At 43.6% G+C, this 24,778-nt stretch overlaps 1 protein-coding gene across 2 annotated transcripts in view; it reads right to left on the reverse strand.

The window, feature by feature from the left end:
* Nucleotides 1-955: 955 nt before the first annotated feature.
* COL17A1 (collagen type XVII alpha 1 chain) overlaps nucleotides 956-24,778 on the reverse strand; it is a 65,560-nt gene continuing 41,737 nt past the window's right edge. For both annotated transcript variants that reach the window (XM_072621500.1, XM_072621499.1), the window contains exons 28-57: nucleotides 24,654-24,689; nucleotides 23,348-23,410; nucleotides 21,571-21,606; nucleotides 21,196-21,267; nucleotides 19,946-19,972; nucleotides 18,501-18,536; nucleotides 16,808-16,843; nucleotides 16,437-16,517; nucleotides 15,450-15,485; nucleotides 15,059-15,133; nucleotides 14,303-14,356; nucleotides 13,974-14,015; nucleotides 13,674-13,727; nucleotides 13,273-13,332; nucleotides 12,784-12,810; nucleotides 12,454-12,486; nucleotides 12,296-12,370; nucleotides 11,906-11,956; nucleotides 11,134-11,247; nucleotides 9,368-9,505; nucleotides 8,780-8,845; nucleotides 8,057-8,197; nucleotides 7,244-7,333; nucleotides 6,908-7,018; nucleotides 5,533-5,679; nucleotides 4,772-5,164; nucleotides 3,938-4,075; nucleotides 3,314-3,367; nucleotides 2,933-3,013; nucleotides 956-2,077 (exon numbers count right to left, since the gene is read on the reverse strand). In XM_072621500.1, coding sequence (XP_072477601.1) covers nucleotides 2,022-2,077; nucleotides 2,933-3,013; nucleotides 3,314-3,367; nucleotides 3,938-4,075; nucleotides 4,772-5,164; nucleotides 5,533-5,679; nucleotides 6,908-7,018; nucleotides 7,244-7,333; nucleotides 8,057-8,197; nucleotides 8,780-8,845; nucleotides 9,368-9,505; nucleotides 11,134-11,247; nucleotides 11,906-11,956; nucleotides 12,296-12,370; nucleotides 12,454-12,486; nucleotides 12,784-12,810; nucleotides 13,273-13,332; nucleotides 13,674-13,727; nucleotides 13,974-14,015; nucleotides 14,303-14,356; nucleotides 15,059-15,133; nucleotides 15,450-15,485; nucleotides 16,437-16,517; nucleotides 16,808-16,843; nucleotides 18,501-18,536; nucleotides 19,946-19,972; nucleotides 21,196-21,267; nucleotides 21,571-21,606; nucleotides 23,348-23,410; nucleotides 24,654-24,689 — 2,423 coding nt within the window. In that variant the 3' untranslated portion in view covers nucleotides 956-2,021. The remainder of the gene's footprint in view (nucleotides 2,078-2,932; nucleotides 3,014-3,313; nucleotides 3,368-3,937; nucleotides 4,076-4,771; nucleotides 5,165-5,532; nucleotides 5,680-6,907; nucleotides 7,019-7,243; nucleotides 7,334-8,056; nucleotides 8,198-8,779; nucleotides 8,846-9,367; nucleotides 9,506-11,133; nucleotides 11,248-11,905; nucleotides 11,957-12,295; nucleotides 12,371-12,453; nucleotides 12,487-12,783; nucleotides 12,811-13,272; nucleotides 13,333-13,673; nucleotides 13,728-13,973; nucleotides 14,016-14,302; nucleotides 14,357-15,058; nucleotides 15,134-15,449; nucleotides 15,486-16,436; nucleotides 16,518-16,807; nucleotides 16,844-18,500; nucleotides 18,537-19,945; nucleotides 19,973-21,195; nucleotides 21,268-21,570; nucleotides 21,607-23,347; nucleotides 23,411-24,653; nucleotides 24,690-24,778) is intronic.

Genomic DNA, 24,778 nt, shown 5'->3' on the forward strand with positions numbered 1-24,778 from the left:
TTATAATAAATTAAGTAATTAGGACAAATGTTAGCAGTCTGATAAAATAAGGTAGAAGTTATCAGGTTTTTAGTTGTAGCACTTGGTAACAGTCATGTTAGAAAAGGAAATTGACTCAGTTTTTTTTGGTAAAGAACACAAAATTTTGAGATATTTTGAAAAGCAGAAGTGTATCATATCTTGAAATAAAGCTTTCTTTCACAGTAAAACCCGAGACGTTAGAAGTTTTTGTATGTTCTCAGAACCTTTTTGTATAAGACTAATTTGTAATGGTGTCCAGCTTGCATCTTGGTCAAAGTGAATATGGTCTAACAAGGGATGTGGTATACTGAATTTTCTTATGGTACGTAACTGCAAGGATTAGTTTTTTATTTAATGAATCTTAGTAATGATGCTTTTGCAGGAAATTCTTGAATTTGTCCCCTAGACACACAGGCAGACCATATCTATCGCATCAGAGAAAGATACTGTCTACCTATATTTAACCTGGTGATTTGTAAGGGAAGAATCAGCACAGGAGCTGGCAGGTCTGATGCTCTTAAGTGAGACCCAAGTATAAAAGTTAATAAATATATAGCTATATGAATATAATATGTATAGATCTGAGTGTCCATTTTGACTTTTAATTTTAGTGAGACAGTTTCTTCTCACTTGCTTGTCCCAAATAAATTAGCACAGTAATTGAAAAAAATCTGATTGCTTTCATATCATGTACATGCTAATTCCCACATTATTAAGACTCCCTGAGAGTTTTCATATTATTTGTGGTATGCTCAGGTAGGAGCTGGGTTCCAAGTGATTATAGATAAAAGTCTAGTTTTAAAGACTATAGATTAATTGTTATGACATGGAAGGTGCAGTTAAAGTTATTCCTAAAAACCATGTTTGGGCTTAGTCAACACATAGAACAATATGTTTAACTTTTCCTGTTCACCAATAAGATTCAGCAATTAGATTGTATACAATTAATAAACTTTAATTGGAAACTAACAATTGAAACAACTTCAACTTGACCACATACAGATATGTTTTAAATGTTTAAAAAAATTTAAAAGTGCTTAAATTCATCTGATCCCAACAATCCCTCCTCTCCTTCCCACCCCATAGACATCCCCGCATAGTCAGAAGTAGGCATGTCAGAACTGAAGCAATTAGTCCAGTGTCTAATACTTCCTGTCTCCACTCCATGTGAGTTCTTCAGCCACCCTTCTTTGTAGTTTAAGCCTAACATGAGCCATTAGAAATGAAGTGACATTTGGAAATGAAATGACATTTGGTGCCTGGTGATACTCAAATATATGTTGCTTTTTCTTGTTCAAGTAAAAACATGATGTATTCAAAAGAAATAATAAAAATTGGAAACCATGCTTAACTGTTTATCTCCTCCTAGAGGAGAATTGAAGTCTGTGGCTTTCTAGTCTTCTTCCCAGTAACTTAAATGGATCATTTTTCCTTAGTCAGCTCTCTTCTTTTTGATTAGGGAGAGCAGATAGAAATGCAGGCAGGGAACAGCTTAAAAAAACACCTTGGACATGTTAACTGGGACAAAGTAGTGAAGCCACCCACCACCGAGAACTACTTCAAGGAAGAAAACTCCCTGTCTTTTGAGCTCAATTTGAAACCATTTAAAAGTTAAGCCACAGCAAAGATAAAGATTCCCCAAAATCAGGACTGAAAGTCATAAGAAAATTTGAGTCAATAACTTCCCTTGGTTGGTACCTGGGAAGCATTTGTTTTCAACTCCCAAGTGGCTATGAAATATGAGCTCAAAACTAAAGAGCAGATAAGTCCCCAAAATGTTACTTAAGGTTTATCCAGCCTGAGGAATTATCCACATGCTATTGCATGACACTCAAAGCCAGCATCAGTGAGGCAATTTCAGGTTACGAGACTATTATATTTCTTGACCTTAACTATTTGGGTTTTTGACTAAGATGTCCTAAAAGGGAGCTAGTAGACTTTTAGCCCATCCTTGCTCCAGGAATGAGCTCTGCATGCTTTAATACTGAGTGTATATATCCTTATGGTCTGACAGCGATGCTTCTCCTCCTCCTCCTGCCAACGTAGACTTGTTCCCCTGGAAGTTAGGAAGAGAAAAACATACAGGAAGATTAACTTAGGAGCACTATGGTCACACCTACAAAGATAGTTAAACTCTTTTGAACTGGGTTTGTGATTTCATTGTTTTAGGGAGTTGCAGGTGAGGTGAGGAATTACAGGGGGGTACCAAAAGGTAATTAAGATCTTAGTTGCCTGAGGGTTTTGAAACATTAAATGGCTTTCCCAGGATCACACAGCTAGTGTCAGGGAAGACTTATGCCCAGATCTTCCTAACTGGTGCCAGTTTTGTATCCATTAACATCACATTGCTTCTCCGAGCTTCTTTTAAGAATAGCAATTGTGTTGCGAATACTTCTCTTTTGCCAGAATAGAGGGTTTTCTTTGCTGCATTGGGTCAGCCCTTTTGATTTTTGAACATGAAACTTCTTGATTCTCCCAGATGAAAAAGCTCCCTCCTCAAATTTTCTGATACAACTTACTATCCTTTGTCCTTCATCACCTATTATGCATCATATTTGAGTGCACACACATCCCCTTTATCCCTTTTATCATGGTACCGAAAACAATACCATTTACATAGAAGGTACTTAATTGAATTTTTACCCGCTATGCAGAGATTTCTTTGCCAGGGAACCTTTCTGAAACTTGCTGTTGAAATTTCAAGCCTATTCAGCTTTGAGTAAAGTTCTTTTTAATTAGAAAGATGCATTTGTTAAATATCAGGCCAAATGTACCAGAGTTAGAAAGATTCTGACAGATTTTGTTCAGGGTAAAATAAATCATCTTGAAAGGAAAGAATAACAAATTTTGCTAAAAGAGCTTTGGCTGTCTTTCACCATTCAAAAATCCCATTTCCTCAGAAAGAATTTACCTTTGTCTCCCTTGTCTCCTTTTGGTCCTCTGGGGCCTGGAGGTCCAGGTCTACCAGGATTGCCAGCTGGACCCCTCTCACCTGGAGGGATAAATGAATCCTAGTGTCTTGTGCTGGAGTGGCCAAGGGCAAGTAACTGAGGCAGAGGTAAACCCATAAGAGTAATTTCGCAGTTAATTGAAGTGGGTCTCATGTAGTAATCATGAGCAGTTAATGTAAAGAAATTTTTATCTTGAATTAGCAGTACTATTTGTCTCATAATGATAAAAATGGATTATCAAATTTCCAGGATAGCCACTGCAAATGGTAGCAGTTTTGCCTTTTTTTTTTTTTTTTTTTTAACAGGGCCAGTGAGTGGCCATTCCCAAGATTGATACTTACCTTGGGGTCCTGGAAAGCCTGTGTCTCCCTTTGGTCCTGGAATTGTCCCATAGGCTACAAAAAGCAAACAGGAGTAAGACTCAGATGCGGTCTACTTCTGCTACCCTCTGCTCAAGAGGTATCTACAGTAATGATTTCCTTCCCCCTTGTTTGTGTTGGAGGATTTTAATAAGAGCATTAAATGTAGATTTTGTAATAGATTTTAGGTCAAATAGAAATAGATAGGTGGATGAGTAGGATTTAAAGCATCCCCTCTCTCAACAACCCCTTGTGTTTGCTTAGCCCCTGAAGCCCTGGTTGGGTAAATGGAAAAGAAAAACAGTAAATTGTACAGGTCCTAGTTTTCATGGCCACTGTGAGGTAAAGAACAAAGCAAAACAAGCCCATCTCAAGTCAATGTTCTTGTCCATTGACTTCATTATGCAAAGGAGACACTCAAAGGTCTGAGTGAGCAACACTGAAGTGCATTAGTGCTAGGTGGGGTGTAAAGCTTGCAAATCTTTATGATTTCAGAACTAAGTAGAGAGAGGGAGGGCACTATTGACGTCTCAGCAGTCTTGGGGGTGAGGGTGGGGAATTTGCACCCAGAGAAATACTGGGCTATATTATCAAGGGAGCCCTTACTTCGGAAGAAGTCCATGAGGTCCTCAGTCACATTGCTGTAGGTTGCAAATACCTTGCTGATACCAGGAGGACCCTGGGGCCCAGGCTGGCCTGGTGGTCCTTGTACAGTATAAGCCATACCTTGTAGCAGACCCTGACCTGCAAAACAAATTCTTGGCCAATGAAAGAATATCTGGGGGTCCTTCAGAAGAAATTCACACATTTTGTAGACAGAGAAATGCCTAAGGACTGAAATAAACTCATCTCACATCCTTTCTTCCCAACATTTGGACTCCTCCCAAGGCACAAGTTTTATTTACTTGCCTTTGGAAACCCCAAAGCCTGGGGAAGTTAAACCTGGTTCTCTACATTTCCTAAGGATGTGAATTGAGACTTCTATTTTCTGCAGTAAGAAGCTCTGAGCCCTAGGCATTTTGTTTCCAAAATCAGAGAATTAGAGAATCACAGAATTTAGAGCTAGAAGAGACCATAACCTTGGCCCAGAAAGGGACATGACTTGCCCAAGATCACAGGTACGAGTGGAAGCAGTAGAGTTGGGCTTCAAACTTTGATTCTCTGATGCAAAATCCAAATGTTTTCCCCCCATAATGCCAGTATTCTTTGGTTAGCTATATCCTTTTCAGGCATGGCTAGGGATTTAGTCTGAAAAATGCTTCCAATTACAGAGACCCCAGACTTTCTTTGTGTCTGGGGAATTGGGAAGAGCTGCCAATAGTCTCGCTGGGGCCATAGCCTTTTCTGTCTTACAGGCCCATAGGGCTTAACATCTCCAAATGTCTGGGGCCTTGGAGAGTCAAGGAAACTCAGGTTCTGAGGTTGGGGGCTCTTACTCACGCTGCAAACTCTCTGACACACGCATAGCCAGTTCGTTGTAATCCAGGTCCCTAGTGAAGCCTGCACCAAAAACTCTGCCTTCAGTACCATATGTGCGCCCATCTCCTGTTGCTGCCCCATAGCCTCCACCAGTGCCTACATCTGTGCCATAGGGGCCACCATCTCCCAAGGATGTGCCATAGGCTCCTCCTCCACCTAGGGAGGATGCTCCGTTGGATCCTCCTTCTCCCAAGGAGGAGCTGTAGGATGTCCTCCGATTGATGGAAGAACTGTAAGAGTTGCTGCCTCCCTGGTTGTAAAAACCATCAGCTTCCCTTAGCCGACCATCTCCTGGAGGACCCTGAGGCCCTGGGGGGCCAGGAGGTCCTACAATGAAGCTTCGTACATCAGGACCTGTTGAACAGAACACAGTGATAGTAGCAACTTCTGTCTTGGGGGGGAGAGTGGGGGAGAGAAACAGAAAAGCTGTCTGAGGACTTTCTCTGAAGTTCTCAAGGCATGTTTTTGGTTGTTTCCTATCAAGGAGATCACTTCTACAGGGGCATCAACAGATGGTTCTCTTGTTCATGTGAAATCAGGTTGTGGGGGAGGGAGGGGAGAGAGAGGAGTTGAAATTGCCTCAGCTTTACCTTGGAAATGGAACCGTGGGCTCCAAATATAATTTCCTATGTAAATAATGGAAGCTTAGCTGTGATGGGAAACTGACTTCCAGAGGGGTTGTGGGAAAGGGGCAGCATGGAGGAGACGGGTAAGGCTCCTACTTGTGAGGTAGCTAATCAGCTCGCTCCGGAAGCTGTCACTGTTCTCAGCTGCATAGGTTGCCAAAGCTGCTGAAACCCCAGGAGGTCCACGAGGGCCTGGAGGACCAGGGGGTCCAGGAGGACCAGAGACTGCAGAGAGGCCTGCACCTGTAGATGGAGTAGAGGAGAAGGACATTAGAAAGATGTCCTGATGGGAAAATATAGCCTTTCCTTGACTGGTTTATCTGTGCTCCACTCAGATATCTGGGAGAGAAAGGACAAAGCCCAATGAAACAGAGAGGAACACAATCAGGCATTCAGGTAGATCATGATGACAGGAAGGGGATCATATATGATTTAGGGACAGAAACAACTTCTGTGCCTCTCTATGAGGCATCAGCTGGAATTGCCCGAACCATCCTGGCCCTTCCCATGTACCATTTCCCCTCCCTTGCTCCACCCTAGGTTCCTCCAACTCACATTGACCTCCCCTTCAAATCCTTTGGCCACCTGGGGACTCTGGAAAGGTTTAGCATTTACTTATTTACCATCTCATGTTGCTCTTGATGTGTTTGGTGTGTGTGGGGGGGAGGTGTGTGGTTTTTTCTCTAACAACTTTGAAAATTTCTGGAGAGCAGTCTATTCCTCAATGACTTCTAAAGTGTACCTGAGTACAGCGTTTGGTGCACAGACGTTCAATAAATGTATGAGAATTGGTTGGTCGATTTCTTCATTCCTTACCATGTTAAAGTTGAGGGAGAGCTTGTTAGAGACTAGCGTGGGGCCTTGGAAAGAGTACTGGGCTTCAAATTGAAAGACCAGCAAGAATCAGTTCCTTCACCTTATCAGTTTTGTTACGCTGGGTGGATCACTTACCAGGGGTGGGAAACCACGTTTCTTTTTTTTTTTTTTATTTTGTAATGTTTAACAATCACTGCCATACAATTGTGATTTTATCCCCCCCACCTACCCCCCACTCCCCCCCTCCCTCCCCACGACTGCATACAATTCTGTATAGATTCTACGGAAACCACATGTTTCGACTGAATCTGAACTTCACAGAACAAATCCCCTTAATTAAAGGGTTTGTCACGTAAAACTTGGACTCAGTCAAAAGGCTACACCCAAGGACCTAGATGACCACATGTGGCCTCGAGGCTGCAGGCTCCTCACCCCTGATTAGCCTTTCTAAACCCAAGTTTCTCCTCCAAAAACTGAAGATGTTAAAACTTTCATTGCTTTACTCATAAGATTGTTGTAAGGATCAGATTAAATAATATATATGAAGGTATATTATGACTTTGAAGTATTCTAGAAATGCAAGCTGCTATTCCCCTGTATTCTTCAACTGTCCTTAATCTCTGCCCCTCCCCAAACACCATGCTGAGATCCTTACTCTGCAGATAAGATGAAAGTTCCTCCATACTGAGACTGGACCAGGAGCTTCCTGAAGGTCCTGGGGGTCCAGGGGGTCCAGGTGGTCCAACAATGCCACTAAATTCAGACCCTGGAATAGAAAGGAAGAATAGGGAGTCATGATCTAGGGCAGAAGTGGGGAATCTGCAGCCTCGAGGCCACATGCAGCCCTCTAGTTGACCCTTTAACTGAATCGCAACTTCACAGGCCACACTTGAGGACCTAGAGGCCTTGAGGCCGCAGGTTCCCTACCTCTGAGGGGGTGCCATCTTCCATTCTGTGTTAGAATGATTTTGTGTTCCAATTTTAACCTTACCTCGGAGCAGAGACAGTAGGTCCTGGTAGGATGTTCCTGGCAGGCCTGGGGGACCAGGGGGACCAGGGAGTCCAAAACTAATCCCAGAACCTAGGAAAAGGAAATGAAACATAGTGAACATCAATCAGACAGGGAGAGGAAAACAAAAGACACAGGAATGCGAATATGAAAGAAGAGAGGATCATCAAGTATCAAAAGAAAACAGGAAAGAATAATTTCAGCACATCCCATAGTGCTGTTGAGTTTTCAAAGCCCTTTCCTTGAGTGCAAAGCACTACCTCTGTGGTAGGTAGTACATATATTATTTTACCCTTGAGGAAACAGGCTCATAGTCTTATAGAGGTTGAGAGATACTCACAGGAATCATTAGAGCCTACGTTCAAACTCAGGCATTCTGACCCCAAGACTTGTGCCAGTGGAGACATTATACTATACTGCCTCTTATGGATAAGAGGAAAGACAAAAGAAAGAGTAAAGCAGAGATTCTTAAACCTTTTTTTGTGTCACGGACCCCTTTAGCAGTTCGATGAAGCTTATGGATCCCTTCTCATAATAATGTCTTTTAAATGAACCTGTGAACCTAAATTGTTTCCCAAACTCACTGGACTCCATTCCAGAATTTGGGGGTGATAGTTAAATTGTCCTGAGGTCACTGGCCTGTACTTTTCTGAATGTCTATCTATGTCTTCCACTCAGTCTCAGCATGGAGTAGAGCAGTGGGCTCAGGCTTGTTCGTGGAGATACTCAGAATGGAAATCACCCCATTTCTTTCTTTAGCCCCCTCCTCTGGCTCCCTAAAGACAGAATACTCACTTCTCATGTAGCTTAGGATGCGGTTGGTCAGCTCTTCATAGTCCAGAGACTGCAGGAACCCATCCCCACCAGCTCCTGGTGGCCCAGGAGGTCCTCGAGGACCCATCAGATACTGCCGGAGATACTGGCGTACTTCTTCTCCTAAAACAAATCCCAGAGGAAGACATATTAGAGTGGAGCCTCCTGTTTGTGGAACGAGATGAGACTGATCAGCCCGGCAACCACAACCTCCCACAGGTACAATAGCAAATAGATCTGCCCATTTGCCAGATGCACAAACTGAGACCATGGTCCAGGACGGGAACTAGAGTGTTCTCAATTCCCAGGATTCCATTCCAAGGGGCAGTGTCCCTGTGACAATATATCGCCAGATACCTGGAAGGAAGCTTTGCCCTATTTGGTAAGTATCATGGAGATGGATCACCACCTTTCTGAACAGGCTTTCTAATTTGGCAGAGAAAGGCCATGGGTTGGTGACGTCTCAGATTTGCATACCACATATTGTTATCCAATTGTTGCCAATGCAAGGCTCTTCAAGTCCTTTCTAAGGATACCTCCTTTGGTACAGACAAGGCCCCTGGTCATAGTTAATGAGCAAGGGCAGGAGGCAGTAGTAGCAAGAGACCACAATGGTCAGTCAGTTAACAGCATATGCTTACTATGTGCCATGCACTGCACTATGCACTAGACGATTTCACTCCCCATCCTGGTCTAAGTACTCACTTTGCAGCACAAGCAGGATGTCTTCAGAGGAAATAGAGGAAAAGGAGCCCAAGTTGTACCCAGAAGCTGTGAGGGAGATAGGAAACATTTTTTTAATTTAAAGAATTTTATTTTTTAAACTGTACCATATACAAATTTCTTACAAAGTATAGCCAGCTAGATAGACCTGCTCTATAGAAAAGATAAGAATCCCTGGTGTTTAGCACATCATTTGTACTTAAAGGACTGCTGCTAAAGTACTAGAAAGCATTGATTTCTTAGGTTGGCTAAATATGACCCTTGTAATTTTACTTTATAACATTAATTTTTTTCAGTAAATTGTATTAAGAAATTTATAACGTGAAGGCATAGCTTAGTGTCTGCAAGACCACACATCCTGAGTTAATGAAGTTTTTCTGCATAAAAAGTGCCATTAGATTATGAGAGGGGAGGGGAGGTATTTAATCATAGATGAGACCCCTTGAAAGAGCACAGAGCTCTTTGCCAGCTGGATCAGTCTCTGTGGGCTCGGGAGAGGAAGGTGCACGGAGATGGAGTGGAGAAATGTATGTGAACATGTAGGTAGGATGCAGGGGACCAGAGACTTACTCCGTAAATAGCTCATGACTCGGCTCGCCAACTCGGTGTAGTCAAAGGTCTCCCCACCAATGGTGGTGACTGGCCCTGGAGGTCCTGGAGGGCCAGGGGGACCTTGAACTCCAGACAGGTGACTTCTGATGCTGTCACCTAAATACCAAGGAACAGAAGTAAGATGGAGCTCTCATCTCAGTAAAGGAGAATGACTTTTAAGTATTACAGAAGTATTTCAAAAGGGAGCTCAGAACCACTGAGGAAATGTACTCTCCTCCCTTTAGCCTTCCTGTTCTCACAGAAGAGGGGGTCAGCAAAGGGGTTGTTCTTTTCCTGTTATACATGGAGAAACTGAGGCAGGGAAGGACTAGGCCAGAGATATGCCCATGATAGGGGGTGGTATGGAAGGATAAAGACTGATTTAAAATTTTCATCTGTTCAACAAGCTTGCTTAACCTCTGTGGGCCATAGGAAGATCCTAGTCAGCCCCCTTTCTGTGGGGAGCAGACATTTTAGAGAAATAAGGTTTGAGGAAGGGCCTTCTAGTAAGAGAGATGTGGTTATATGAAATATCAGGTGTGTTCTCAGCACGGTGCTTAACACATTCTCATTCAGTTGTTTCCATCATGTCTCATTCTTCATGATCCCACTTAGGGTATTTTTTGGCAAAGATACTGGAGTGGTTTTTATCATTTCCTTCTTCAGCTAACTTTACAGATGAGGAAACTGAGGCAAACAAGGTTAAGTGACTTACCAAGGATCACATAGGTAATAAGTATGTGAAGTCAGATTTGAACTCATGAAGATGAGTCTTCCTGACTTCAGGCCTGGTGCTCTATCCACTGTGACACCTAGCTACTCATGCCTGGCACATATCAGACTCTTAATAAGTGATTGTTGACTCTGTGTGTGTGTGTGTGTGTGTGTGTGTGTGTGTGTGTGTGTACATCAAATCAACAAATATTTACCCAGGACCTAGGCCCTGTGCTAGGTGCTATAATAGGTGTACGTATGATGTTGCGTGTGAGCATATAGGTGTGGTGCAGGGGAAAAAGGACTGAACAACAACCCTGAAGGCTAGGGTTGAAGCCCTAGTTCATCTGCTTTCTAGCTGTGTGAACTTGGCCAAATCCCTGTAGCCACAGATATAATTTCCTCATATGAAAAATGGAAGAATACTCATACTACATACTTCACATGGCTATGATTGTAAATTGTAAAGTCTCTTGAGCTTACAGCTTCATGGATGTATATGTGTAAGCTATTATTTGAGACTGTGCATGTAGCTGTATGTACACATGTGTATTCTATGTAAAGATGTCCTAAATTGAGGTTTCTTATTGACCTGTCCATGAATGGCTTCTTCAAGGCTTGCCAATTGAACACAAGTGCAGTCAGGTCCTACTGAGCTAGAAAGGGCTTGTGAAGGACTATATATGCCTGTTGATTGAGGAGTGACCAAACTAAATTCTAAGAAGATCTTCATCAGAGAGATGGCCATCAGTGTAGAACTTTTTCAGCTGCAGTAAGTCATGAAACCATCTTCATGGTTCATGAAACCACCTTCACCTCTGAAAGATGGTGGTGCAGAGAGGATTCATGTCACAGATCCAGAGAGCATTGAAGTAGATGCCTGTGTGTGTGAATTGTTATTTCTGTTGTCTCCCAGCTATACCCACCCACTTAGCACTGTCCAAATCACTGACAGATTTAGAGTCTGGAGGACCAGTCTCTGGTCCTTGGCAAGTAGCCCTGTTACCTCAATGGGAGGGACCAGCACTCACTTTGCATGTAATCAGAGATGTACTGTTGAATCTCCCGTCTGGAGTTGCTGATGGAACCAGGAGGGCCAGGAGGGCCAGGGGGACCTGGGGGTCCCCTAGAACTTGATGATCCCCCTATAAAAGACAAAAGTGGACTTAGTCTCTATACTGGGCATAGGGAGATGGGGTGGCCACTACCTTTGATGAGTTTCTGTCTTCCCTTCTCTAATGAAGAAATAGATCAAGATCCACAAAGCAACCCGAGGGGGATTAGGCATGAGTTACCAGTGGAACCTACGTGTAAGAGGGTCACAGAGATGACAGTTCTCCCCTCTTTAAATTCAGTACCTTGAAGGATGACTTCTGAAGTCCCACCTGCTCTTTGAAACCTGTTCTAGACTGTGCTGGTTTCTCTCTACTTTGAGCTCCTAAAGCCCTAGCTGTCTGTACCATTAATTTAGCACTCACTATGACCTATGCTTAGTTATCTTTTTATATTTTTGGATCTTGTCCCCTAAGCACATTATAAAATTCCTGAGGATAGATTCCTTTGTCTTCCCCATAGGTCTTGGCACAGGTGCGCATGTGCACACACACACACACACACACACACATACAAACACATACACATACACACACAGAATAGATGCTCAGTGAATGCTTGTTGAATTAATTTCCTCAAAGAAATGGTCATTTGGGACCAAGGAAAATGGGAAGGACTTTTCTCTACAACTCTCAGTGGGAGTCCCTTCTTAAGAGAAGGGGTCACCTTCTCTTAAGGCAACATCCTTACCTCGAGAGGGGCTTCCGGGAATTCCAGGAGCACCTGGGACACCAGGGTCACCTAGAAGCAAAAAGATAGAGCAGAGTCAGCTGAAAAAGCCTCATCCTCCAGCTGCATGTCTCTGATGAGCCAGCAGCCAGGTCTCGGTCTCTGACTTTGCCTCCCCTTTATTCATAGACATCCTCATTGGCATGTTGTGGTGGCGATCCCAATTCTCTCAGAAGGTAGTGGGTTACCACGTTTGCTTCTTCTTCCTTTTCTTTAGCTCAAAGCTGGCTGTGCAGCAAAGACTTGTGGAATGATTAAGGATCTGAAATAGGGGACCTGTTGGATGCCAGAAGTCCTAAAGTTCTACAGATTGTAGGATCCCAATAACTCCCCTTTCTTGCCAACACCCACCTTTGGGTCCTGGAAGTCCTTGAGCACCAGGTGGGCCAGGTGGGCCTTGTAGCGAGACTCCCAGAGTGTCTGAATCTGGAAGTCAAGGATATAATTGTCACAGGTGGTTAGTTGGATTTGGGGGAGAGGTAAATAGGAGGAAATGGCCCAGCACTAACCTGTGATAGAGAGTCCTGGGAGGCCGGGTTCTCCTGAGAGTCAAAAGGGGGTCAGGATGATTAGATTTCCTTTTCACACAATCTCCCAGATGGACTCTCCCTCTGATTCCCCTCCTGGGCTGCCCTTTACAAATCCCCATGTAATGCTGCTTTACACATACACCCAAGTATCCACCTATGCATGTATTCAAGTGTCTTTCAATGAAGTAATTTCCAAGAAGCTCAAGGATCCACATAATCTCCTTCCATTCTTCCCTCTTCCCCCCTCTCCAACCCTGCCATGGGATAGGTAAGATAACAATCCTTTTCATCCCCATCCTCTCCATTTACCTTGGTATCCTCGAGGTCCAGGAGAGCCTATTGGAGATAAAGCAGAGAGGCTATGAGATTGAAACAACACCAGCCACAGGGATTTAGGTAGGGAAGGGTCATTATGGTGAGTCTAGTGTTGAAAGGGATAGGGACCTTGGTCGGGGGTGGGGGGTGGGGAGGAAAATATGCTGAAAAACCCAGAAGGTGTTACTTAACCTCCTTCCTATTCAGACATTCAGCTGCTCAGGTCAGGGCTGTGGAGAAGGGCTTGGGAGGAGCCTTCTTTGTAGCTTATGACATCCCTAACCCTCTTTCCCAGTGGAACCCAGAGCAGGAGTATGGGAGGAAATGAAAGAAACTTGGCAGCTCAGGTGGTTTCCCTGAACTCCCTGCCCTAACTGCCAAAGTACCACGGAAAATGAGCTCTGCAAACTTTTCATCCCTTAGGTCTTTTCCTAACACCAGGTCGGAAGGCTAGATGAGTTCACACAAAGGCAATATACTCACCTTGATCTCCCTTGGGACCAGGAGGGCCAGGTGGGCCAGGGGGGCCAGAGAAGAATGTTTCTGTGGAAGAGATAAACGGGCTAGAGGAGGTTCAGGAGAAGAGTGCTCTCTGCCATGGTTCTATGCAATCTATGCAATGGAATTTTGGGCCAGGTGTCCTGGCCCAAAGCTGCCCTGACACCTCTTTTCAGCTCAATATTAATTTCTGTTTGTTGACTTGTCTCTGCCCCAGCCCCTGCCCCCAAGATGATGATCCCGAAGGGTGGGGATGGTATTTTTAATTTTATTTATCCTCCAAAGTGCTTTGTAAAAGTTTGTTCCTTCACTTCCCCATAGAATCTCAAAGTTCAGAGTGTCTCCTATGAGACACTCATTGTGTTTCCAGTGAGAGATGGCCTTACCTGAATCTGTAAGGAAGCTTCCAGGTGGTCCAGGAGGTCCTGGTAGGCCTTCCCCTGAGCAAGAAAAATTCCCAATCTAGGTCAAGGCTGAAAGCCTTTCTAGGAATTCACTCACATAGGGGCAATTTGCTAATTTTCTGTCTAGTGACATTTAAAGAAATCTGAGAAGGTTTGTACCCTCTGTTAGGACTGGGTAGGGATGTGCTACAGAGGAAGTCTGGGTATGTTGAATAGTGATGATTTCATGGGGTCTGGATCTTCTTTCACGCTCCCTCCCTACTCAGAAGTATGAACGCTTACCTGCTGGACCTCGGGGTCCTGGAGGGCCTGTGATGGAGGCTCCTGGCAGAAGAAATACACAAAGCCAAGGTGTGAGATATGGAGGGGAAAGAGTCATGGGTTCTAAGCCTGGCCTTGCTTCAAATTCATGTGGCAAATTCATTCATTCCTTTCTTTGGTACTTAGTTTTCTTATCTACCAAATTTGAGGATTTGACCATGTGATCTCTTAAATCTCTCTTAGCTCTGACTCTAAAAGTCTTCATATTACATGGATTTTGGAAACAGTGTTTTGAGCTTTACAAGCCTTTCCCATCCCTCTACTTTCCAAGGCTTTCCTGGGACAATCACCTGGTGGTCCTGGTGGTCCCGGTGGTCCAGGGGGGCCTTGTAATTGAGCAGTGTCTACAAAAAGAAACCAGATGTAGTTATTGTCTCCTACGGTCCCCTTCCATCACCACCTCTCCTCCACCCCACCCAGGAATGCAGTCAAGGTGATGTGCAGTCAGGCAATTTTACCAAGACCTGACCAGTCCCCTCGTGTCTTTTCACCTAAAATGTTTCAGACATAGGAAATTGGAAGAGAGCCCAGGAGTCTGGCCATCAAACCTATGGCTATACCCAAGAAATTCTGCTCATAAGCTAATTGTTATTAGGACTCAGCAGGCAAAATAAAGACAGGCAGAGTCTTCTGAGAGGGGAGGGGGCACTCTTATGATTCGGTTTTACTTTCTTTAAGATATATGGCAAAGCACTGGAGAACCCTGATTTCTGTTTTTTTCCAGGTGCTCTTAAAGACCTGAGAGGTTCCAAAGAGATCATCCCCTTCCCTAAAGTCACAGCCTCTGATATCATTAAAAACCTTAGGATTTCCTTTTGGAGAAGTTGGGCATCTTCTTTGTACCTGGGCTGTTTACTGGGGGACTTCCTGATTCAGCTGCCCCCAGGGACCCTGTCTGAACTGACCACTCTCCAAATGGTCCCTTGTGTGTAGGGAAGGTCACAGCTCCTACACCCCCTGTGCCCTGACTCCATCAGACTCCAGGCTTCTTGTCATCTTACTTCAGGCTGACTTTCACATGCACCAAGTAGAATAAAGGTACTTACGAGGAGCAGAAACGACCCCAGAAGAACTACTTCCAATGATTGACTCCCCTGGGATGCCTCTCTCCCCTCGGGGACCTGTTGGCCAGAAAAAAAGGATTGGAATTTTCTCCATCAGCTTGTATTGCTTTCTTTCTTTTGTCTCAGGGGGCAGAGTCGAGCCCCAAATTTGGGCTGCAGACAGCCCCTGGGCAGGATGAAATCTGGCAGAAGAAAGGACTGACAGGGTCTCTGGGGAAATGTTTTGTTTCCAGTCTATTCCTCATTAAAGGGGCCCTTGAGGCCTTCTGAACTTTTGGTGACATATTGTCATAACTGTGGCTAATGAAAAACCAGATATCCATTCTCTCTGGGAGCCCATAATCATTCCTCAGTGTTCCCAGGCATGGCATACCTTGCTGTCCTGGGAGACCAGCTGGGCCAGCAGGTCCTGCAGAAGAGGAGAAAAATAGGTTAAATTATATTTCTTTAGTCCTAGTTTGCAGAACCACAGAAAGGGCCAAAGGCCCAAGTGCTGGTCTCCTCAATATGTCTGAGAACAATACAACCTAAAGAGTATATGATTAATGCTGGAAATTTACCATAATATAGCAGTGACTAGGTTAGGATACCTCTGATTAATTGCTTTCCCCTCATCCTCATTGATGAAGTCACAGAAGGGGTGGGTATTGGAGCCAATAAGATGTCAACGTATTAAATAAAATGATGTATTTATCCCCTTTAACCCTTTTTCAGAGGGTGAAGAAGTTTTTCATGATGGCACTGGAGGGCACCTCGCAAAAAATTTGGCCCCTGCCCTGGTAGCCTTTAAAAAGTTAGCTTGATCGCTCTAGAGTCACTTGGGGCATAAAGCTACTTCAAAGAGTGTGAGCAGAGGTGGCCTAGAGGAGAACCATGCAGGAAGAAGCCAGCACTCTGCCTTTTCTCTTGAGTCTCAGCCAGAAAGCAGTGAGTGTTGGGGGGATGTGGGATTTCTTTCTCTTCTTCCTTCTCTCACTGACTATAGCATTTTGCAACAGGGCCACTCACCCAGCAGAAGACACTATCCTCAGCAGAATGCAGGCCAAAAGAGAGTCAGCTGGCAGCAGAGAAAACAGTTAAGCATGGATTCAAGAGAGAATTAGTGCTGCCAATCAGGAGTCAAGTTGTGGAGAGGACAGGCCCAGGGAACTTAGCTGAGAGACCTGCTCAGGAGAGAAACTGTGCCCAATAGGGAGCAACATGAAAGCAACACGAGTGTCCTGTGATGCTAGATGTGTGAGTTGTCTTGGCCACATGTATTCTCTATATGTATGACTCACTGCCAGGGAAGTCATCATGGCATCCAAAGGCAAATGACGTCTGTAGCTAGTTTCTGGTAAAGGCAAAAAAATTTACCAACCTGGAAGGCCGGGTGGTCCTGGGGGTCCCAGGGCGCCAGGTGGTCCTGGAGGCCCTGGTACAGTGACTGTCGATGTTCCCTCTGCAAAAAAGTGAGGCAGTGAATGAACGACACTTGGAAAGCAGATGCTCTAAGCCTCAAACTGCAAAGTGTCATCATGACTCTTGTATTTTAATGTCATGCTCTCCCATGGCATGAGAGCAGGCAAGAAGGCAAACCTTACTCTCCCCCTGGTCCCTGATCCAAAGAACCCATAGTTTCATCTCATCTAACAAAATTGCTTTAGAGCCAAACATTTCTTTGACAGAGATAAACATATTGCAAATGAGATTAAGAAACAGAAAGCAGGACAACCCCCAAGCCCTTCTTACCTGAAGTTACAATCCTGCCTGGAGTACCAGTGTCACCTATCGGAGGAGAAGCGTGCAGGAGGAAAAAGAAGGATGAAAGTGTTGCATTTCTATATGAATTAATGAATCAGTGAATCATTTTCAGTCTTCTTATTACACCAGAGAAACTGATCTTTCACCTATGGCCTGAACCTTTTTGCTAAAGGCATTATAATGAGCAGAGAGAGCACGAGGGAGCATGTACTACACTACATTAAAGGATAATCTCCCAGCTGATGACTTGGAAGGCCTCCATCATCAATCTTCTCAGACCTGAAGTGACTTCTGGAAGGAAGAGTGCTGGGGTGTTAGGGCACTAGTTTCATTCTGACAGCTTCACTGTGCTTTTAGGGAAAACTAGTGTGTGGTTCATTCTATTCAGATCTTAAACCACCAAACTGTTTTCTTTCAGATTGGGAATGAGGGGGAGAGGGGGAAATTGGGGTGGGAGAAGAGGTACTTTGTTATTGGATTTGTTTTTGGTTTCCAAAACTAAAGAGAGGTTACAGAGCAAGTGAAGGCAAGTTTAGAAAGAAGTAGGGAATGAGGAAACTACTGAGCTAGTGTTTCCTTGAGAAACTCTGTGAAGACTCAGGTGGCAGTGAAAAGACACTGAGTTTGGAATCACAGGACCTGAGTTTTAATTCTGACTTTACTACCTGCTTGGGGAATTAGGAAAGGCCTCATGGAGGAGGTAACTCTTGAGGTGACCTTTGAAGGGAGTTAGTGATTCTAAGAAGCAGAGGGGAGGAGAGAGGGTATTCCAGGTGTGAAGGACACCAGTGTAAAGGGACAGTCTGGAGATGGAGTGTAGTATCTGAAGAACAGTGAATGAACCAGTTTGGTTGGAAGGCTGAGTACAGGAAAGAGAAGAATGTGTCATAGATCTGGAAAGATAAGTCACCCTTAAATAGGTAAGGATTTTAAATGCCAAACAGGATCTGTAGTTTAGCATAGAAACCAGCAGGGAATCACTGAAACTCCTCCATTGGAGGCATGACATGGTCAGACCTGTGATTTAGGAATATCCTCTTGGTGGCTTTATCTTATAGGTGCCTATTTTTTTACATGGTGGAATATAAGGGAAGGGATTTGAGGGATGGACTGGTTCTTTTTTGTTTTTTTTTAGTGGCACTTCCAGGTTAGCACTTAACAAATCCTTCTTGCCTGACTGTCTGGATTGGAGATGAAAGAGGCTTGAGACAGGGGATGTGGTGAAAAGGTGGGCTGCTTAGAGAGAAGGGCAGAAAGAATGCTCTGGATTGGATTCATGTGGATATGGGTTTCATGGTACTGTCTCAGGTCAGTGGAGGGAGTTTGAGGATGTTCTCATCTTGTTGAGCTATGCAATAGGAATCTTAGTCCTGGGTGTGTGTGTGTGTGTGTGTGTGTGTGTGTGTGTGTGTGATCTATATCTATATTATCTCTATAAAAATCTACTTCTATATTACATATATATTGATATCATCTGTATCTGTATCTATGGTGATGGCAGTATGCAGATGGGGGAAAGGATGGGCTGGGAAGGAAATTTACTCTTTGGTCAGGAAAAGCTTCTTTCTTTTGACACTAGGTGTCACTGTTGCTCCAGGTCCTGATGACAGACAAAGACCCGGCAAAACCTTGACAATCCCAAGAGGCCGAGAATGAATATTTAAATTGGAGACTCACTTACCTTTGGCCCCTGGTCGGCCTGGGGTCCCAGGAAGTCCTGATGGGATTAAAAAATAAATAAAACAGGAGGATTAATGTTAAATAAATAAATCAGAGCATTAATGCCTACTGGACTGACGCTCAGTGAACAAACCACCTAAGGGAGGTAGGGAGGCCCCAGCCCGGTTTTCACCTTTACAAAGGTGGAGTCTGTCTTTTTCCCTTAACTTCTAAGAAGGAAGCAACCCAGACTCAAAGAAAGTCTTTGTTCAAAGCCCAGCAAAGGAGAAGGGGGAGAGTCCCTGTGATAATTCCCCTGGACACAGAACCTAGAATGGGGAAGATTACAAAACATTCCTCAGCCTGTAAAGTTCTCATTAATCTACCTTCATGGTCCTCATGTTATCCCATGAGGTCTCCTTTCTTTAAAGCTATCTCAGATGGAGTATGTATATTCCCATTTGCCTCTAATACAAATTAGACCTTTAGAGCACAATTGCAGACATAAACATATGTGAATTACTGGCTAGGACAAGGCTAGGGAGCAAGTTTGTGAATTTACTGGGAGAGGGAGTTCCAGATGAGGAAAATTCCTTCACCCATGCAGGTGACACTTTCTTTGCAACTTATGGTCTTAGAGCAGGGGTTCTTAATCTGAGATCAGTGAACTAAGTTTTCAAAAAAAAATATTTTAACTGTATTCTAATACAATTTGTTTCCTTTGTAAACTTTTGTATTTTATTTTAGACATTTAGAAGCATTATTCTGAGAAGTGGTCCATTGGCTTCACCAGAGTGTCAGAAGTGTCCATGACACAAAAGAAAATAGAGAATCAGTCTTAAAGAGTTACCTGGGGCACTGAGAAGTCATGTTACTTGCCTAGGATCATGCAGGCAGTTTAAGTCTGAGATGGGACTTGATCCCAAGTCTTGTTGGCTCCAGCAATGTCTCTCAAGAGGGCGTATATATAATCTTTGCTAAATCTTTCTTAGATCTGCAGCCAGATTTTATTTTTGTCCATTACCTAGTTTCTCTTAAAAATTGGGGATGGCCTATTTTTTTCATTTGTAGGACTATATTCCATTTTGGGTAAAGGGTCCTTTAGGACCAGAGCCTGCTCTTGATTTTTGATACAGATGCAAGAAAAGCTAACGGAGGCCCAGTTAACACCAAATAGTGGATAATCCAAGGGTCTTCTTTTCATCTGCACCACTCATTAATGATACTCTCTTAGACAGATTTTACTTCCTAATTACTTATTGCCTAGGATCACATGAACAGGAGATGGAGGCTGTCACACCTAACACACTTGGACTGAGAGATATGAAAGGTGGATGGCCCAGGTAGGCTGGATGATACAGATGATTTCCCTAGACTCTCAAAAGATCCTCCTTAGTGGGATTTGACAGTTGGAACAAGAAGTCTGAGGTGGGGGCAGATTAATAGGAAGGAGATTCAGTATCTCACCTGGAGGTCCTTGGGGTCCTGTGAGGCCTAAAGAGCAGGAGAGACAAATGAGAGAGTTCTAAAGCATCTGGGAACTTCCTTAGAAGAGAGTGGTTAGTTCTAAGCTGCAGGCTTGGCATCAGTGCAGACTAGAAACATCATCACAGGTGAATCCAAGGAGGTATACTCCTTTCTTAATTGACATTTGGCAAATTTAATTTGATTGAATCAAATGAATTGTTCTTTTCAAAAGAAAGCTTAACAGCTGTAGAGTAGTCATTCGGTATCATAATAATGTGGGACAGAGAAAGGACCTGGGATTTCATTGGTGTAAAGAAACTCCCTCCACCAGTGCAGGTCAGCATCTTCCCTGCAAGTGTCTTAGAGAACTGTTGAGAGCACCGAGAGTTTCGGTGACTTGTACCTGGTTACACGGTAAGGGGTGGGACCAGAGCCTATGTTTTCCTGGCTTCAAGACCTCCTCTCTATCCATCATGCTTGCTGCCTCTCCATACTTAAACTAAGAGGAAGGTGAAAAAGAGTTTGCATTTGCAGAGTCCTTCAAAGTTTACAAAATACTTTTCTCATAACAACCCTTTTAAAATACTGTCACTGTTTTATAGATGAGGAAACTGAGGCCCAGACAAGTTAAGTAACATTCCTATGGTCAGACAATTAGTGTCAGAACTCAAACTCAGATCTTTTGAGTCCACAAATAGAACTCTTTCATTATACCATGCTGTGGTAAAAGTGCACACTATTTAGATCCAGGAGATGTGCCTGAGCCATAGTTTCCACATCTATAAAGTTGTTGTTCAATTATTTGTAGTGCTTTCTGCACAAGGTTAATGTAGAGATTAAGCTCAGGTGCAAACTCTGACTAAAAGTCTTCTGAGATCCCTTCCAGTCACTACTTTTCCTTAATTTGTCTGGTATCATTCTTAGAATATAAATTCATTGATGACAAGTGTGTTATTTTTCAACTTTGATTTCCCCAGGGTGCCATGCACAGTATGAGCTTAATAAATATTTGTGGAATTAAATTGAAATGTATTATATTTATAAAGTAATAAAATATTACGTAAACACTAGATTTTTGTTTTTATCATGTCATACATCTATGTTTCTCCAAATGTCATGGACCATAGAAGTCCAGATTCAACCTCCTCTTTACCCAACATTTCGCTGTTCTCTGCTAAGCTAGGACATGAGCAAGGGGAACTGGTTCCAAACATAGCACTGGCAGCAGCTACTCATCTTTGCTGTGTTACCTGGTTTTCCTCCTTCTCCTGCAGGTCCTGGAGGGCCACGGATTCCAGGCATCCCTGTAAGACCTTGTTCACCTAGAGAGATTAGGTGGTCAGTTTGTGAATGTTCCCCCTTAAAAAAAAGCAAGGTGACTATTCTGTTCCTACCAATTGACAATCAGCCCTGTGCTCATGTCTTTGCATAGGATTTGTGGATTGGATGTTCAAGATGGTAGGTGGAAGACAAGAAATTATTGGATACCAAGTGTAATGCTCCCCAGGGCATGTTTTGCTGTGGCACTATTTGTTATTAGTAATGGACTTGTGTACTTTAGCTTGGAGTACCTAAGGGTGATTGTGAGTTTTTTGGGAAGAAAGCAGTGAAGAAAAATGACTAACCTCTTGGGCCTTGGTGTCCATCTGGGCCAGCTGGACCTGTTCAAATCAACCAAAACCCATGTTAATTCTGGAGGCATCCCAGTTGACTCTTTCCTTACACTATCCCTAAAAGGATCTGGAAGAATACTTGGCAGCAGATGTTTAAAGAAAACAATAGCAGTGTGACCATACACCTAGTTCATGTGTCCCTGTAGCCCCTTTCTAGAAAATCAAATGGATACAGTAAGATTCTCCTCGCTCCTTTTCCATCTTCTTGGGGTATAGCTATCTCACAACACTGACTCTAAAGCATTCCTTGTAACATAGTCATGAATGGCTCCTCATTGCCAGCTCAAAAAACAAGTACAAATTCCTTATGCTGTTATTGAAGGTTCTGAATTTAGCTACCTACCTGTCTTTCCACCTTGATTTCTTATACATTTTAGCAAAAATGGATTAGTTACTATTTCTAAATAGTTACTATTTCCAAAACACAGATTGACCTTTCCCACTTCCGTACCTTCCCTCATGGTGTTCTCATTCTCTCTTCTTTTTTTTCCTTTTCTCTCTCTCTGCCCATCAAAATTCTCTCCTTCCTCCAAGCACCAGCTCAAAAGCCACCTCCCCATGAAGTTTTCCATGGTCCTTCCTCATCCATTGCCTCTCACAATCTTGTTCTGGTTCATTTTTCCAGTCTCTTCCCAGAATTCCCTTCTATGTATTCTCCAGAAGCTAGCCCAATGCACAGCTCACCCTTTGATACTTCAAGGATTTTGTAGATTTTGCCATTTAGATCACAAGTCTTCTGCAACTTGTTGCATGGTCTTTGAGACCTTCTATGGCCAAAAAATTTACTCCACAATCAGTGAGATGAGCCATGGCACACACAAAGTACTTAATACATACTGACTTGAGCCCAGTATGATCTCTCCCTCTTCTGAACTCCTATGGCACTCTACCTCTCATGACGTTTATCACAGCCTTGTGTGTATTGTATTTATTTGTGTGTCTGATCTTTGCCAATAAACTGTGCACTCCCTAAAGGCAAGAGCCGCCCCTTATTTGCTTTCACAGATTCCCCAGTGAAGCTGAGAACACTGCTGGTATGCCCAAATACTGGTATTTGTTGCATGAATGAATACTCTATATCCCTTTCCTCCTTGGTCTTTTTATCATTCATCCATTCAAAGTACTATCAGGTTCTGCAGCTGAATGTTCCTGATGTCCCAAGGTTCTTTCTTGTCCCTCCCTCTCTGCCTCATTGGCCAGCCTGGACAGCTCAGGAATGTAATGACAAAGATTAAAGTTGGGGAAACTGCTGAGGTTAGTTGAGGGGACCTTTCTCTCCTGAATGGGAAGCATCATAAGCTGCAAGGGTTTGTTCTCTTTTCTTTTTTTCTTCCAGAAGCAGAGAGCTCAGAGGCAAGATGTCAGTGATTGGATAGGAGCAATCCCAGCACAGAAGACTCCTGACCTTATCCCCTAATGCCCAGTGATGTGAGAAGTGAGATTGTGAGAAGCCCCCACAGGAACTTCACCAGCATACTGAGCTCTGGTCCGTGAGAAAACAGACTCTTAAGAGACAATCAAAAAGGAACCATCTGTAACCTGGAACCAGGCCAGGAAATTCAGAGGTAGAGACAAAGGTAGACCAGAGATTAAGGAGCTGAAATTCATTAGAAACATAAACATATGTCAGGAAACATAGCTCGATGTTCATGCACACATATTTGCAGGTGTGCACATGCATGCAGACATAGACACCAGGGAGAAATACCGCATCTCTCCTGCCACTCACCTACTGCTCCTTTAGCACCAGGTTCACCAGTTGCACCAGGAAGACCTCTTAAGCCAGGTTCTCCTACAAAGAAAATTCACAATGAGAAGGAGAGAGGATAGGTCAGTTATTTCTGGGACTCCTCAGCTGGTAGGATCATGCCCTTTGCTTTCCCTAAGGGAGACCCAAGATGTCAATCACCTTCCTGGAATGTCTGTGGAAAGGCATTGTCAGAGTTGGCTCCCCTGGTGAACAAATGAGCTCAAACAGAGCCTGCTTGGTCCTCTCTGAGCAGCAGGTCCTATCCTGATCCTCAGGTGCCCATCAAAGGACTTTTAGTTCCACGGAAAGCAAGAGAAGCCTTTTATAGCCAAGGTAGCCATGATTCCTCTCCTTTTTAAATCACAGGCATTGCAAGTAACTGAGAGGCAGGTTGCAATGACTTGCAGAGCTTAGTCTTCAAGGCTGCATTCTCCCTGGCACTCACAGCATTGCTGGTCAGGTGCAAAGCATTTATTAAGTGCTTACTGTGTGTCAAGTACTGGGAATACAATGAAAGGCAATTCATGGCCCCTGCCCTGAAGCAGCTTGCACCTTCTATTGAGGGAAACAACATTCAAATAACTGAGTACATGGAAGATATGTATAGAGTAGAGGCCCAGAGCAGCGCTCTCAGAGGGAAGGCTTTGGGAGGGGATTGTTGTGGAGATGGGGGTGTGTGCAGCTGGACCACTCCTTAGATAGATTAGGTCATAGCATGTTAGAATCAGGCAAGTAGCAAAGAGGACAGAGGGAAATCTCATACACAAGGACTGCCTTCTAGCTGTCTCCCTCTGTTTGATTTCTTTTCCTTTAGATGGTATTATGATAGCAGAGACCTCACACATTTGATAAATTCAATCTGATGCTCAAGGAATTACTGGTTTGGTTTGCTTACCAAGGGATTTGAGTGTGACAGCAAAATTGGAAACTCCCTAAAGCGGAGATCTTTGTTTCTGGGTCTCCTATGGAAATGCTGGTGTTGAATCATTTCAGTTGCGTCTGATTCTCAGTGACCCTATTTGGAGTTTTCTTGGCAAAGATATGGAAACAGTTTGCCATTTCCTTCTCCAATCCATTTTACAGATGAGGAAATTGAGGCAAACAGGTTTAAGTAACTTGTCTAGGGTCACAAAGCTAGTAAGTGTCTGAAGTCAGATTTAAACTCAGGTCTTCCTGACTTTAGGGCTGGTGCTCTATCCACTGCATTGCCTAGCTACCCAATAGAAACTATATAGCCTAGTAGGTGTTTAATTGAAGATTTGTTGAAGTGAAGCACAACACTGACCTGTGAGACCTCGAGATCCTTTCTCACCCGGATCACCTAAAATGGACATAAAGGAGAAGAGTCATTCTTTTGTGGAAAACAGTCCTGTCAGACAGCAAACCTAGATGTCATTTAATGTTCAGGGC

This window comes from Notamacropus eugenii, chromosome 1 (genome assembly GCF_028372415.1).
Source record: "Notamacropus eugenii isolate mMacEug1 chromosome 1, mMacEug1.pri_v2, whole genome shotgun sequence".
In the NCBI taxonomy this organism is placed as follows: Eukaryota; Metazoa; Chordata; class Mammalia; order Diprotodontia; family Macropodidae; genus Notamacropus; species Notamacropus eugenii.